The sequence below is a fragment of the Oratosquilla oratoria genome, chromosome 27 (genome assembly GCF_046742065.1).
Source record: "Oratosquilla oratoria isolate Oo_2021 chromosome 27, ASM4674206v1, whole genome shotgun sequence".
Taxonomy (NCBI): Eukaryota; Metazoa; Arthropoda; class Malacostraca; order Stomatopoda; family Squillidae; genus Oratosquilla; species Oratosquilla oratoria.
Genome location: NC_134803.1, coordinates 52,468,610 through 52,485,510, shown reverse-complemented (window position 1 = coordinate 52,485,510; position 16,901 = coordinate 52,468,610). Strand labels below are relative to the sequence as shown.

The 16,901-nt window shown below is 39.9% G+C and overlaps 2 protein-coding genes across 2 annotated transcripts in view; one reads left to right on the top strand and one right to left on the bottom strand.

Annotated features, from left to right (window-relative positions):
• The first annotated feature begins 200 nt into the window (after nucleotides 1-200).
• Nucleotides 201-14,281, top strand: LOC143039827 (uncharacterized). Its single transcript, XM_076210077.1, has 3 exons — nucleotides 201-335; nucleotides 768-1,627; nucleotides 14,041-14,281. The coding sequence occupies exons 1-3, from the start codon at nucleotides 201-203 to the stop codon at nucleotides 14,279-14,281; spliced, it is 1,236 nt and encodes a 411-aa protein (XP_076066192.1).
• Nucleotides 14,282-15,135: 854 nt separating this feature from the next.
• The window catches only part of LOC143040068 (uncharacterized), a 54,518-nt gene continuing 52,752 nt past the window's right edge, over nucleotides 15,136-16,901 (bottom strand). Inside the window, exon 12 of the transcript XR_012967685.1 lies at nucleotides 15,136-15,342. The gene's annotated coding sequence lies outside the window, so the exon portion shown is untranslated. The remainder of the gene's footprint in view (nucleotides 15,343-16,901) is intronic.

The window sequence follows — 16,901 nt, the reverse complement described above, 5'->3', positions numbered from 1 at the left end:
AGGAAACTGGACCAGAGGTGTATGAACTCAGAGGATATTATCAACATATTCTTAGTTGTGATGATGGAAGCAGTAGAGGTATGGTTACTTATGTTAAGTCTGGACTTCCAGTTACCTTGGTGGAGAAAGGAGTCAATGGGGGAATAGAATATATCACTGTGTGTCTACATTTATCAAATAACTATATATATATCACTAATATGTATGTTCATTCTGGTGCCCTGTACATTGATAATTTACCTACGCACATATTAGAAGAAAGTACAATTCTCTTGGGTGATCTTAATGCTAGACATGTAGACCTAGGTAGTTTTAAGACTTCTAATACTAATGGCGTAAGGTGGGTAACCTTTCTTAAAGCTAATAATAATGTACAAATTACTGGTGCCAAAGTCCCTACACATGTTCAGGGAGGAAGACTAGATTATGTTGCCTTATTTAATATGCCATTTTGTACGTGTGAAACTAATGTTGTATCATCTCTTCTCAGTGACCACTTTGCCCTTAAGACATATATTCCCCTCTCCACAACCAACATAGTACACAGAAAAAGGTTAAGCATCCCCTCAAGTAAATTTCCTGGGCTCCTGATCAATGTTAAGAAATGGTACAGTAATAACAATATTAATTTACAAGATGCCAATGATATTTATCAGGGATTACTTAAAGTAATTAATGAATATGTAGACAACAACAAGACTAGGCAGAAGCACACTCGTAATCAAAAGAGATCATATGCACATGACCCTGTTATATTAAATTGTCAGGATACAATAGCAGCCTTACAGAGTAGATGGCAAGCACAGCCAAATGATCATGATGTCAAGAGAGCTATGGGAACAGTTGCTAAACATTTGTCTGAGCTAAAGAGAGACATGAGGAAGAAGTATTGGGATGAGTTTCTAAATAAAATTCGTAACACCAAATCAATACAGGAAGTTTGGTATCACGTTAATAAGATCAAAGGTAAGAAAACTTCAGTAACCAGTGACTCAAATCCTGCAAAAAAGGTCAAAGATCTCATTAAACAATGGAGTTCTGCTTTGTCTGGTCTGCCTGTTGGACATCAAATTGCTCTGGCAGAGAATAGGTTACAAAGGTTACAATTAGTAAATCATAATGTTAAGTTGGATGATGACACTTGTGTACCTATATCAATAGATGAACTATTATATGCTGTCAAAAGTGGTAAATCAACAGCCCCTGGTGAGGATGGACTTACATATAATATTATAAATGCATTACTGAATATTGACGGGAAAAATCCCATACTAGATATGTTTAATGTGTCTTACAGAAATAGTACGTTACCCCCAGCATGGAAATCAGCCATAATTATACCTGTACCTAAGAGTGATGGGAAATTTCGACCAATCTCACTTACCAGCTGCTTGTGCAAAATGATGGAAAGAATTGTCTTACGTAGGTTAATCTATAAAGTGGGTGATAAAATGTCTGAAAATTTATATGGTTTCATGAAGGGACGTGCTACTAGCGACTGCTTTGTTCATTGCTTAGCTAATACCAATGCTTCTTGTCAAGTATATGTAGATTTGAAAGGTGCCTTTGATAGAGCTAATAAAGAAGTTATACTAGAGGAACTTGTATTGAAGGGAGTCAAAGGAAAGTTATTAGGATGGATACAAGACTATTTGTATAATAGAAAAGGTAAGGTTTGGTTACAGGGAACACTATCAGAAGAAGAAACATTCGAGTTAGGTACCCCCCAAGGTGGAGTTCTAAGTCCTATGCTATACAATATACTAATGGATAAAATTGCTAGATATGAATTTACACAGGGTACCAAAGTCATCATATATGCTGATGACATACTAATACAATGTGATACACCTAAAACACTTAGCAAGGCTGTGAATGAACTTGAACAACTATGTACATACATGGGACTTGTCATAAATGAAAACAAAACTAAATTTCAAGCTAAACAGAAAAAGTGTAGGAAACCTACTGTAAATGGTGAAAAAATTGAGCGTGTCCTTAACTACAAATATTTGGGTGTACAATTAGGTTATAGAAATGCTAATTATTGTATCGAATATGTTAAAAATATGTGTGTATCTAGACTAGCCCCTCTCAAAGTCTTAGCAAAGAGAGGGTCAGGTGTTGGTGTACCTATACTTCGCATGTTTTATATATATGTGATATGTTCCCTCATAGATTATGCTTCACTTGTGTTGGTGCAATACAATACACAACAACTTAAATGCTTAGAAGTCGTACAAAATAAGGCAATGAGAATTATTTTAGGGTGTGCTACAACAACTAAGATAGAGGTATTAAGAAGAGAGTTAAGATTACCCAGTATTATTTTAAGAATAGAAGAAATAACGAGTCGAACTGTATGTCGTATAGTGTGTAATGGTACAAACTCTCTCCAAAGAGATATATTAGCATTATATAATGATAATCATGTAACTAACAACCCATATCTTCGCAAATTATGTAAGGTTCTAAGAAAGTTTGATATTATGAACGAATATAATGCCCTAAAAAAAAATAACTACTATACCACCTGGAATCCATACAATGTAAAAATTGACATTGAAAAGCTAAATAAACCAAAGGAACAATGGTATAAATACGAATTAAAAGCACATTTTCTTGACAAATTGTCACAATACCCACGGAAACAGGTGGTACATGTGTACTGTGATGGGTCAGTTGAGGGTACCAAGACAGGATGTGGGGTGTTTATAAGGGAATATTCTTCCTCAGAAGAATTTCAAGATTATGAAATTTCAAAAAGACTACCAAATAATTTGTCATCAACCAGAACTGAACTATATGCTATCTTAGAAGGCTTACATATTACTCTGACTATTTTTTGTCGATAGTCAGAGTGCATTATATGAACTTGTATCTTCCTCTCCAGCTGATTGTGATGTTGTTAACAAATGTTTAAATATTATATATAACCTGGAGAGAAACAATACACATATTTATTTTGTATGGGTACCATCCCATATAGGATTGTATTATAATGAAAAAGCAGATAGTCTTGCACGAAATGCAATTAGAGATGTAAACAATATTCCTGGTAATGAATACACATATAAACATATAAGGTCAATAATAAGAACAAATGTTATTGCTAACATGGATATAGACCTAGATAAATGTTGCGAGAAGGGTAGTGTAAGTAGCAGGCATTATAAGGCAGTATTAAATAATACAGAGGAATATCCATATGGTAGACATAGTTCCCAAATGGATTTAGTCACTATGAGACTCAGACTTGGATATAAATATTACTGGGAGGTGTACAGGGAAGCTGAACCTGAGCCCTGCACTTTATGTGCAAGGCCGGGAGGACATTCACTACAACATTATGTACAGTATTGCCCAAAAATCGATGAATTTAGACCACAGGGACAATGGAACCTCAATGAGCTCATATGCTATTACATAAATAATGATATCTTAACTAAAATTGTTAAAAAACATCCAATGTTTGCTTTCAAATGTTAAATACAACTGTGATATTATAATATAAACATTTATTTTTGATAAAACTGTAACAAACAAATTAAACATAAAATGTATAGGGGTTAGTTGGCAAGACCCAACTCTCTCCTTTGTTGTACATCAACAATAAACTTATTGAATTGAATTGAATTGAGACTCCACCGCCTTTTTGGATCTGTCTATTAACACTGGAGGGAGTATAGTCTTGTAGGAAGTTTACTAGACATCCTGGGTCAATCCATGTTTCGCTTATCACTACAACGTCAAAGCTTTTATTAAGTAACTTGAGATAACAGTCAATTTTCTGATAATTAGCGTTTAGGCTCCTTGCATTAATGTGAATTAGTGTGAAACCATCAATATCACGAAATACTGTGTCAAATTGTGTATCACTATAGTAATCGCTGTCTTTTGTTAGTTTTGAGTAGAAATTTAATTCGGGGTCAATTTGGGTATTATTGTGATTAAATATCGAAAATTCTTTTTCTGATATTTTGTCTATTTCTTTATACTTCTTAATGGCGGTATATACATCTGGTTTTTTTTTGGTGCGAGATTTTGCGCGGAAAACAAAAAATTAATTTCTGTGTTTGAGATGTCATGATAGGAAAATGTTTTAGAGCAGTCTGGGCAGAACCAATTTTTGAAAATATTTGGGTTATTTTTGGCAGTATTTACGGGTATATTTGCACACATGAAATGATATAAATGTTTGCATAATGTACATTTGAGGTGATTGGTAGGGACAAGGGTATGGCATGAAGAACAGTTTTTTGATATGTTTGTTTTAGTTTTTGTGTTAGTTGTAGTGTTCATGGTTATGTTTGTGTTTGAAGATTAAGGAGTGTGAACTATTGAAATTCAACTAATTGTTCAAGATTACTTACTTGATGTACTTTTTCATCCTTGCACTTGATATACACCTTGCAGTCTCTTGTCCATGTCGAGATGATCTTCCCTTGTTTCCTCATGTCGCGTGCTGTTTTGGTAATCTCTCCGGTTCGTTTTGTCAGGTGTTCATTCACGTAGATGCCCGTCCCCTTCAATTTCTTGGCGTTTTTCAGCACGTTCACCTTCGACTTTCTTGATACGAATCTCACGATCACATTTTGGGTACCGTCCTGTTTTCTTTTTCCCAGTGTATGGCAAGCTGATATATCTGTGTCTCTGATCTGTATTCCCTTGTTACTTAGAGAATGGATCACTTGATTTTCTACAATGTTCTGTCCACTGTTATCTGCACTATAGTCGGAATCCCCTTTCACAGCTTCCGAATACGTTTTCACAATCTTTAAACCACTGATAATGATATCTTCTCTCCTCGTGTACTGTTCTAGGTCTTCCACTCTAGCTTGGAGATTAACTACGGTCGATTTGAGTTCTTGTATCTCCTGCTTTTCTCTTTCAGCTCGCTTAGGAACTGCTGGTCTTCTTTCCTTGCTTGCAACAAGTACTGTCTGTCCTCTTCTCTTGCTTTCACAAGACTCTCCACCATATCTTCAAGTTTCTTGGAGCTGTTGCTGTTTCTGGTATGTGCCATGTTGTATTACTTTCACGAAGGGAGCGCTGAGCGGAGCGTGTGAACGGCACGAGAGATGGTGGGTAAATCGAAGCAAGTGACCAGAATGACCCAAAATCCAAAAAATCTCAAAGGATTAACCCCATGAATCTATCCGAAAATTCGAAGGTGACTGATTTGGTCCAAACTTGCCCAACAGGGAGAGTGTCGGTCAAAGTGCACAGCAAGGTAAACATGAGCAGCCTGAGTCCAAGGGCGTGGCAGTGGCACCCCTCCAAATTTGGGCCTTTTCACCCAGTAATCACCTTTTGGCCTCTGGCCTGAGTGGTGTCAAATTGGACTCCACGGCAGCCCTAGCCGCCCTCGACCTGTGGGTGAGATGGCGGGTAAATCGGAGCACGTGACCAAAATTACCCAAAATCCAAAAAGTCTCATATGTCGGGTATATCGGAGCAAGTGACCAAAATGACCCAAAATCCAAAAAATCTCAAAGGATTAATAATCCCCCATGAATTTAGTCGAAAATTCGAAGGTGACCGATTTGGTCCAAACGTGCCCCACAGGGAGAGAGTCGGTCAAAGTGCACAGCAAGGTAAACATGAGTAGCCTGAGTCCAAGGAGGTGGCAGTGGCACCTCTCCAAATTTGGGCCTTTTCACCCAGTAATCACCTTTTGGCCTCTGGCACCTATACCGTTGGCCTAAGTGGTTTAAAATTGGACTCCACGGCAGCCGTAACCGCCCTCGACCTGTGGGTGAGATGTCGGGTAAATCGGAGCAAGCGACCAATATGACCCAAAATCCAAAAAATCTCAATTTAGCCGAAAATTCGAAGGTCACTGATTTTATCCAAACTTGCCCCACAGGTAGAGAGTCGGTCAAAGTGTACAGCAAGGTAAACATGAGCATTCTGAGTCCAAGGGCGTGGCAGTGGCAGCCCTCCAAATTTGGGCCTTTTCACCCAGTAATCACCTTTTGGCCTCTGGCACCCATACCGTTGGCCTGAGTGGTGCCAATTGGACTCCACGGTTGCCCTAGCAGCCATCGACTTGTTGGTCAGATGGCGGGTAAATCGGAGCAAGTGACCAATATGACCCAAAATCCAAAAAATCACCGATTTGGTCCAAAATTGCCCCACAAGGAGAGAGTCGGTCAAAATGCATATCTAGGTAAACATGAGCAGCCTGGGTCCAAGGGCGTGGCAGTGGCACCCCTCCAAATTTGGGCCTTTTCACCCAGTAATCACCTTTTGGCTTCTGGCACCCATACCGTTGGCTTGAGTGGTGTCAAATTGGACTCCACGGCAGCCCTAGCCGCCTTCGACCTATGGGTCAGATGGCGGGTAAATGGGAACAAGTGACCAAAATGACCCAAAATCCAAAAAATCTCATCTTCATTTCGTCGTGAGTCACAGTGAGCGTCGAAAATAATTTTAACATGGTAAAATTCTCGACCACCATGACTGTAGATTAGCTTAAGTTGAATAGGAAAAGTCATGTTCATTTCGTCCTGAGTCAAAGTGAGCGTCGAAAATAATTTTAACATGGTAAAATTCTCGACCACCATGACTGTAGATTAGCTTAAGTTGAATAGGAAAAGTCATGTTCATTTCGTCCTGAGTCACAGTGAGCGTCGAAAATAATTTTAACATGGTAAAATTCTCTACCACCATGACTGTAGATTACCTTAAGTTGAATAGGAAAAGTCATCTTCATTTCGTCCTGAGTCACAGTGAGCTGTTGAGACAATTTTAACATGGTAAAACTCTCGACCACCATGACTGTAGATTAGCTTAAGTTCAATAGGATAAATCATGTTCATTTCGTCCTGAGTCACAGTGCTTGTCGAAAATAATTTTAACATGGTAAAATTCTCGACCACCATGACTGTAGATTAGCTTAAGTTGAATAGGAAAAGTCATGTTCATTTCGTCCTGAGTCACAGTGAACGTCGAAAATAATTTTAATATAAAATTCTCGACCACCATGACTGTAGATTAGCTTAAGTTGAATAAGAAAAGTCATGTTCATTTCGTCCTGAGTCACAGTGAGCTGTTGAGACAATTTTAACATGGTAAAACTCTCGACCACCATGACTGTAGATTAGCTTAAGTTCAATAGGATAAATCATGTTCATTTCGTCCTGAGTCACAGTGCTTGTCGAAAATAATTTTAACATGGTAAAATTCTCGACCACCATGACTGTAGATTAGCTTAAGTTGAATAGGAAAAGTCATGTTCATTTCGTCCTGAGTCACAGTGAACGTCGAAAATAATTTTAATATAAAATTCTCGACCACCATGACTGTAGATTAGCTTAAGTTGAATAAGAAAAGTCATATTCATTTCGTCCTGAGTCACAGTAAGCGTCGAAAATAATTTTAACATGGTAAAATTTTCTACCACCATGACTGTAGATTAGCTTGAGTTGAATAGGAAAAGTCATGTTTATTTCGTCCTGAGTCACAGTCACCATGACTGTAGATTAGCTTAATTTGAATTGGAAAAGTCATGTTCATTTCGTCCTGAGACAGTTACCATGACTGTAGATTAGCTTAAGTTGAATAGGAAGAGTCATGTTCATTTCGTCCTGAGTCAGAGTGAGCGGCGAAAATAATTTCAACATGGTAAAATTCTCGACCACCATGACTGTAGATTAGCTTAAGTTGAATAGGAAAAGTCATGTTCATTTCTTCCTGAGTCACAGTGAGCGTCGAAAATCATTTTAACATGGTAAAATTCTCGACCACCATGACTGTAGATTAGCTTAAGTTCAATAGGAAAAATCATGTTCATTTCGTCCTGAGTCACAGTCACCATGACTGTAGATTAGCTTAAGTTGAATAGGAAAAGTCATGTTCATTTCGTCATGAATCAGTGAGCGTCGAAAATAAATTTAACATGGGAAAGTTCTCGAACACCATGACTGTAGATTAGCTTAAGTTGAATAGGAAAAGTCATGTTCATTTCGTCCTTAGTCACAGTGAGCATCGAAAGTAATTTTAACATGGTAAAATTCTCGACCACCATGACTGTAGATTAGCTTAAGTTGTATAGGAAAAGTCATGTTCATTTCGTCCTGAGTCACAGTCAGCGTCGAAAATAATTTTAACATGGTAAAATTCTCGACCACCATGACTGTAGATTAGCTTAAGTTGAATAGGAAGAGTCATGTTCATTTCGTCCTGAGTCAGAGTGAGCGGCGAAAATAATTTCAACATGGTAAAATTCTCGACCACCATGACTGTAGATTAGCTTAAGTTGAATAGGAAAAGTCATTTTAATTTCGTCGTGAGTCACAGTCAGCGTCGAAAATAATTTTAACATGGTACAATTCTCGACCACCATGACTGTAGGTTAGCTTAAGTTGAATAGGAAAAGTCATGTTCATTTCGTCCTGAGTTACAGTCAGCGTCAAAAATAATTTTAACATGGTAAAATTCTTGACAACCATGACTGTAGATTAGCTTAAGTTGAATAGGAAGAAATCATGTTCATTTCGTCCTGAGTCACATTGAGCGTCGAAAATAGTTTTAACATGGTAAAATTCTCGACCACCATGACTGTAGATTAGCTCAAGTTGAATAGGAAAAGTCATGTTCATTTCTTCCTGAGTCACAGTGAGCGTCGAAAATCATTTTAACATGGTAAAATTCTCGACCACCATGACTGTAGATTAGCTTAAGTTCAATAGGAAAAGTCATCTTCATTTCGTCCTGAGTCACAGTCACCATGACTGTAGATTGGCTTAAGTTGAATAGGAAAAGTCATGTTCATTTCGTCCTGAGTCAGTGAGCGTCGAAAATAATTGTAACATAGTAAAATTCTCGACCACCATGACTGTAGATTAGCTTAAGTTGAATAGGAAAAGTCATGTTCATTTCGTCCTTAGTCACAGTGAGCATCGAAAGTAATTTTAACATGGTAAAATTCTCGACCACCATGACTGTAGATTAGCTTAAGTTGTATAGGAAAAGGCATGTTCATTTCGTCCTGAGTCACAGTCAGCGTCGAAAATAATTTTAACATGGTAAACTTCTCGACCACCATGACTGTAGATTAGCTTATGTTGAATAGGCAAAGTCATGTTCATTTCGTCCTGAGTCACAGTCAGCGTCGAAAATAATTTTTACATGGTAAAATTCCCGACCACCATGACTGTAGATTAGCTTAAGTTGAATAGGAAAAGTCATGTTCATTTCGTCCTGAGTCACATTGACCGTCGAAAATAATTTTAACATGGTAACATTCTCGACCACCATGACTGTGGATTACCTTCAGTTGAATGGGAAAAGTCATATTCATTTCGTCCTGAGTCACAGTCAGCGTCGAATTTTTTTTTAACATGGTAAAATTCTCGACCACCATGACTGTAGATTAGCTTAAGTTGAATAGGAAAAGTCATGTTCATTTCGTCCTGAGTCACAGTGAGTGTCGAAAATAATTTTAACATGGTAAAATTCTCGACAACCATGACTGTAGATTAGCTTAAGTTGAATAGGAAAAGTCATGTTCATATCGTCCTGAGTCACAGTGAGCGTCGAAAATAATTTTAACATGGTAAAATTCTCGACCACCATGACTGTAGATTAGCTTAAGTTGAATTAGAAAAGTCATGTTCATTTCGTCCTATATCAGTCACCATTACTGTAGATTAGCTTAAGTTGAATAGGAAAAGTCATGTTCATTTCGTCCTGAGTCACAATGAGCGTCGAAAATAATTTTAACATGGTAAAATTCTCGACCACCATGACTGTAGATTAGCTTCAGTTGAATAGGAAAAGTCATGTTCTTTTCGTCCTGAGTCACAATCAACCCATGAAAGTATACATATGTGATGATGTGATATGGTTTAAGGTCACACACTCCCCCCCTATTGAGAGGCTAGGATGGTGCCCCTCACAGAGGGCTTTGTAGTGTGGAGTTTAGTGAACCATGCCCTTGGTTCAACTTCGCCGGTGGCAGGATTCGAAACGCCCTCACCTCGACCTTTGCCGCAAGTAACGACGCCCTAACCCGTTCAGCCAAAGGCTTTACCCCTTACAAGGGAAGTAGCCAAAAAGAAAAAGGCATGAAAACCATTCCCACCCACTCCATCCCTAATACCCTCCACTCCCCTCCTCCCTCCACTCTCCCTCTTATCTTGGCACCTCCTGGATGATGGGTCATCCCTGCATCTTGTCCACTGCCCTGGGTCAGAGGCAGTTTTGCAAGAAAGTATATATACTCAGTAGAAAAGATTAGTCTCCAAAATGGTTATGCCAAAAGGAAAAGTTATTAATGGAAGAGAATGGAAGAGGAGAGGCTAGAAATTATTACACGAGAATCTGTAGAGATGAAGAACTTTGAGAAAGATCTATCTATATCTACTCGTATATACCAAGAGCTTTTCCCCCTTTATAAGAGAGGTAGCCAAAGAACAGCAACTAAATTCGTCCCAAGTCTTGCAGGCAAGACATATGAAGAGACATTACAAACACTGGACTTGCTATCATTGAAAGAAGTGGTGTTCAGGCCAGTAAAGGGACCAGATAAAAGTGACAAACAAGACCTCTTTGGCACACTTGTCTGAAGGATGTCAAAAAACACAGTTTCCCAGATAGATGCATCAACTCCTGGAGTAGCTTAGATAATGTAGCCCAAGTTAAAATCAAAAGCAGGTTCAAAACAAGGTAGGATAATTTTAAGATGAAAAAGCGGGGGGGGGGGGGGCACGGATGTAGCTCCTTTCCTGAATATTACAATTACTAAAACACACACAATGCACATATTCATTTATGTATATGTATGGATGCATATTGATATGTATTTCTTATGTTTGTGTGTGTATGTGACTATGTAGACACATGTATACACAAAATTGATGTAGACACATGTATACACAAAATTGTTCATAGGAAGACCCTAGTACTGTGATGAAGGCATTTGTATGATCTGCCTCTCTAAACACCTGCTGGACATGTGGGAACACAAAGTGAAAAATTGCTACACCACAACTGCATCAGTAATTAACTCAGTATGTCTTTATCTATATACCAAGTGGCTTCTTCCCCTTTGTAAGAGGGATAGCCATACAAGGCATGTACCCACATTCGTCCATCCCATGTGCCCAAACCATCACAGTATTCTTTTATCAGCACTATCTGCCAGCTCCCTTTCCACTCCAGCTATCCTCCTCACCTCCTCATTTCTCACTCTATCCATCTTGTATCACCTATCATACTTCCAAAATGCTTCATCTCAAATTTCTTTTTGTTTCCGTTAAATTCCAAGTAGCCCCCATAGAGTGTCATATGTACAAGCTCCTCTTTTATACAGTTCTGTCTTTGCATCCATTCCCAGGCACCCATTTTTTGACACTTTTCATCCTTCACTATACAGTTTACCTCCACCTCCTTCCTCCATTCCCTGCCACAAGTGACACAAAATATTTAAAACTATCCACCTCCTCTAACCTGGTCTTTCTTAATTTACTTCCATGACCTCTTAAAGCCCTCCTGTGTGTGTATGTATGTGTATGTTTTCAAGTAGATAAATCTGCAAACATACCTACTTGCATGTACAATTAACATTGGCAGTTGATTTGCTTCTCTTTAACAAGGGTAACCTAAATTCAGTGCAGTATAATAAATAAATAGATAAGAAGATTTCTACACATTTTGAGCATAACTCCAACCAATGATCAAAGAATCAAGTGTAAGTTCCTTGATCAATGACACTTCCCAGGGGCAACACAGTACCCAGTGTGTGTGTACAACTCACACATTCCAAGAGTACTAGTACAGTTACCCCAAGCAATACAATACATGAAGACCTGCACTTTTTTATACATTGGATCATATGGTTCTATTCACGTGCAGTTTTGCATTGCACGATATGGTATATCTGTGCACATAATCGGCAAAATGTCCTGCACCAATTAACTCATCCCACAACACACATTGCATGTGATAAGGTCATTTGTCACATGTACACCATCAAATTCCAACATGCAAAAAATGTATCCAACCTGCACCAATTAACTCATCCCACAACACACTTTGCATGTGATAAGGTCATGTGTCACATATGCAGATGTGCACCATCAAATTCCAACATGCAAAAAATGTATCCATCCCCACTCAAACCATGCGTTTCTAGGTGAGCTCTGAAATGTCCTTAGGACCTAAAATCACACTTTGCTTCACCTGGCTATTCACATCCGTCATGTAGTTTCTGATACATTTCTTCCTAAACACTTTTGTGCACAACGAGAGATACCTTGCTTGACTCACATGATATATCATACAACCTGTGGTGAGACACAAGGCATCACATGCATAATATATCAGATAAATCACGAGGAACATTATCTGTTCAATGTGAACCATGGCATGAACTGGCTACACATGCAGTCCACGAAACCCATGGTGAACAAAAGTAACACAAAAATCTCATCATACATTAACACTTTTTGTACAAAAGTTATACATTCTCAATACTGTAGCAACCTTTACACATTTTGTTGCACTCTGTGCCAAACTATTTTCTTACACAAGATTTCATTCAAACTGAAAGCATCCCTTCCTAAACTCAATAATATCGCTTCTTGTCTCAAGAAAGTGGTCAGAAACCTGTAGCACCACAGTAATGACCCGTAGGTCCCTCCAGATAGATATTCTGGGCTGGTGTCCATGCTTCTGCATCCATGGGTGAGTCTGTTTCTGTTGCTAGGTAATAGGAGAAAGAGGAGGAAATAAAAGGGGAGGAGGATGAGGGTAGTAGTAATTGCCTATTATCAGCTCTCCCTGTGTGAAGTGGGGGGATGACACTAAAAGTTACTAGAGAGCTTAGGCTTTGTTCAGAGACTGAATGTCAGCCCGTGAGGTCCCCCCCCCCCCCAGATGGAGGGAGGTAAAGTAACGAGTTTTAAACACGGATGGCAGACACATAAATCGTACAAGTACGTGTTGTAAGCTACAGTAACGTGTAGTTAAACAAGGACATTTTAACTTCTGTGATACGTACATGTAATAATTATGTACAGTTTATGCAAACATGCTTACCCTCACACATACATATATATATTTACAGATATGTATACATATGCACACACATATGCACACAAGAGGCATACACACAGACACGCAAACATGTTACCGGTATTTACATGCATGCACAGACACACACATTTTCATAATGTATACACTGTATGTGCAGCTATGTTTCTGCATTTCTGCACTGTTACGTCAGTCCGGACACCTTCCTCTGTTGCACGGACATGCATGAGCAAAAAAACTGTCTTTACAAATGGACACAGAAGTGGAACTTTCCACTGAAAAACACAACCATTAATGAGAGGTACAACCTCTAGAGCATTTTTCTTGTCTGTCTACTGTTCCATTGGGAAGTTTTTTCAAACCACACATAAGCACCTGTGTTGTCTTAGACCATGGTTTTAGAGACAGTGAACAATCATTGTCCAAACTGTCAAACTTTCTGATACTGTATATCAATCACACTAATCAATCGTTAAGTTATGGGTGTCCTTGATGTTGTGTGACGAGGCAGTTCCAATGTTTTCATAATGCCTAAAAAAAAGGATCTCTCATTCGAGAGAAAACTGTAGATACTTTCGTAATTCATCCACCTTATAAGTATATCTATTGTCTTTACCAGACCCGTAAGTGTCTTTTTATAACCCCAAGTCTATAATAGAGCCCGCCCACTTGCTGCAATACGCTCTGCGTGCACCATATAAGGGCCGATTCACACTATATGATTCATCTTTGTTTGGCTTTCATACATTTTTTGCATTGAAGTCAATTAGGCTGTTTGCATTATATGTTCTGTCTATTGTTCATCTTTTGTACAACCTTCATTTGTACATACTGGATATGTTTGGAAGAAATTCCAAAGGATGAAATGTATACATAATGGAAATGTTCTGCATCCTACCCATAAGTGTGAGCATCGTTATGTATCAGTCACTTGGTGGTAACAGGGGGAAGGCTGTGACTTACCCTCAGTCTGAAAACTTTTGTATTTGCACATTGAAGAAATAGTCATGAGCAACGGAAGGTCAATATGGTAGAACTGGTCACTGGCTATGAGGAGCTTGTCAAGTCCAAAATTCACCCTATGACTTTCTTTTCCTTTGGCAATTGTGCACCTCATCTTCATCTAAAAGAAGAGCAATTGCAGCAAGTTCCTTTACACCTTTTCTTGGTGCCATACCAGAGCAACAGCAGCACACCGACTGACAGCATCACATATGGAGTCAACACAGTGACATTTTGATGGAACACAAACGAAATGTAACTGTATGAAAATGAACCATGTAGTGTGCATTGGCCCTAATGTGGTTGGGCTCACTGTTTGGGATCCCTATACGCCACGCTCGCATCCACGTGTGGTCTTCACCTGCCACTCAGTCTTCAGTGGTCACAATTCCACTCGTCTGAGCCATCGGAACACTCAACAAACCCATTGCAGATGTTGGCAGAGGACAGGCATTCCCCCAGGGGACACCGGTGGCCCTGACACGTTGCATTCACGGGACAACTCAGCTCCATAACCTGGAAAATGGAAGAATGTTTTCCTTAAGGTTAATTAAACTGTCATCAATCCCTTCAGCTGACAGAGGAATAAAACTATCTAGATTTAGCCAAAGAAAAATCTGACATGGTCATCTTCAGGTTGAAGAGTGTCTGACTAAGGGAGGAATGGTTATAGTGGATTGGCTAGTGAGGTTATTCAATGTGTGACCAAGGAAGGGTAATGTGCCAAGGGACTGGAGAAGTGCAAATACAGTTCTGCTTCATAAAGGAAAAAGAGACAATATTGGGGAGTGGAAGAGTTGGGGGTGAAGGTAAGTAGTGAAGGAAGCAAGTAAATATCATGAGAAAATTAAAAATGTCATGAGAAATAGGTATCTGAGAATGGATACAATGAGGAGCTTTTATGGAGGAGTGATTATGTCTATGACACTGGGTTAGAGACTTGGAATAATGCAGGAAAACACAGCACTTCCACAGCAGAGCCTGACAACCACAGCTGGTTTACCCCCGCAGCTTCATTTACAGTTTCTTACTGTGGACAAAAAAAAAAAAAAAAAAAAAAAATCATTATCAAGACTATGATTGATCTCACATCACTCATAATCATTACCTCCCTGCAAGTGAAGAGACTTTTAACACTTAGACTTTGGGTAGTCTGCCTATGTTGGAGCACTTGTGACATACCTGGTCAATCCAGGAGAGGTACTTGACGACTTTGGTGTAGACCCCTGGGCGGTGTGGACGTGCACACCCATAGCCTTTGCTCGTGACGCCTACCAGTTGCCAGCGACCATCAGGTTCCTGTGTGGAGATATTTACCTTGTTGTATTTACCTGGTTGTATTATACGGGAAGGGAGCTATGCTCATGGTGACCCGTCTTTGTATCTTTCAGCATCAAGGAGGAAGAGCTGTGAATATAATGAGAAAATAGGCCTAAAGGAAACTACTTAACCCATAATGCGGCTAGATGGTGAGAGATACAGAGTGAGAGAGCAAGACAGAGAGAGAGAAGTTAAGAATCAAACAAATAAAAACCTCAGCAATGGTAGTCAGCCACGAGGAACATAACTGTTCTGTGATTGCATACATACATATACTAAAAAAAAATTCAACTTACAAGGGAGGTAGCCAAAGTCAATAGGCATAATTCCACTCCCGCCCATTCCATCCCCACCCACTCCACTCCCATCCACCCCCCTCCCTCCCTCCCTCTTTTCTTGTATCCTACTGGATGATGGGTCATCCCTTCACCTCACCCACTACCCTGGGGATGCATGTAACAAAAAGTCTTTGGGGAATCTCACCCATGACTTTCTTTCCCCGTAACAAGAATGTCTGTGAATTCAAAAGACAGTAGTGAAGGATGCAGTGTTTGTACCAAAAAACTAGCATTTCACTGTAATATACCTTGAAAAAGGTCTTCCAGAACCTACTTGTCGGGCAAGTTTGGACCAAATCGGTGACCTTCGAATTTGCGGCTAAATTCATGGGGTTAATCCTTTGAGATTTTTTGGATTTTGGGTCATTTTGGTCACTTGCTCTGATTTACCCGCCATTTCACCCACAGGTTGAGGGCGGCTAGGGCTGCCGTGGAGTCCAATTTGACACCACAGAGGCCAGAAGGTGATTACTGGGTGAAAAGGCCCAAATTTGGAGGGGTGCCACTGCCACGCCCTTGGACTCAGGCTGCTCATGTTAACCTTGCTGTGCACTTTCACCGACTCTCTCCCTGTGGGGCAAGTTTGGACCAAATCGGTCACCTTCGAATTTTCGGCTAAATTCATGGGGTCCTTTGAGATATTTTGGATTTTGGGTCATTGTGGTCACTTGCTCCGATTTCTCCGCCATCTAACCCACAGGTCGAGGGCGGCGAGGGCTGGCGTGGAGTCCAATTTGACACCACTCAGGCCAACGGTATGGGTGCCCGAGGCCAGAAGGTGATTACTGGGTGAAAAGGCCCAAATTTGGAGGGGTACCACTGCCACGCCCTTAGACTCAGGCTGCTCATGTTTACCCTGCTGTGCACTTTGACCGACTGTCTCCCTGTGGGGCAAGTTTGGACCAAATCGGTCACCTTCGAATTTTCGGCCTTTGAGATTTTTTATTTTGGGTCATTTTGGTCACTTGCTCCGATTTACCCGACATCTCACCCACATGTCGAGGGTGGCTAGGGCTGCCGTGGAGTCCAATTTGACACCACTCAGGCCAACGGTATGGGTGCCAGAGGCCAAAACTTGATTACTGGGTGAAAAGGCCCAAATTTGGAGGGCTGCCACGCCCTTGGACTTAGGCTGCTCATGCTTACCTTGCTGTGCACTTTGACCGACTCTCTCCCTGTGGGGCAAGTTTGGACCAAATC

What these genes read in the sequence shown, in the direction of transcription:
- LOC143039827 (XM_076210077.1), top strand. Translation starts at nt 201, where the DNA reads ATGTATGTTCATTCTGGTGCCCTGTACATTGATAATTTACCTACGCAC. An exon ending in AGACTTCTAATACTAATGGC is followed by an intron (nt 336 to 767) that starts GTAAGGTGGGTA and finishes TTAAATTGTCAG; the next exon opens with GATACAATAGCAGCCTTACA. An exon ending in TTGAAGGGAGTCAAAGGAAA is followed by an intron (nt 1,628 to 14,040) that starts GTTATTAGGATG and finishes TGCACATTGAAG; the next exon opens with AAATAGTCATGAGCAACGGA.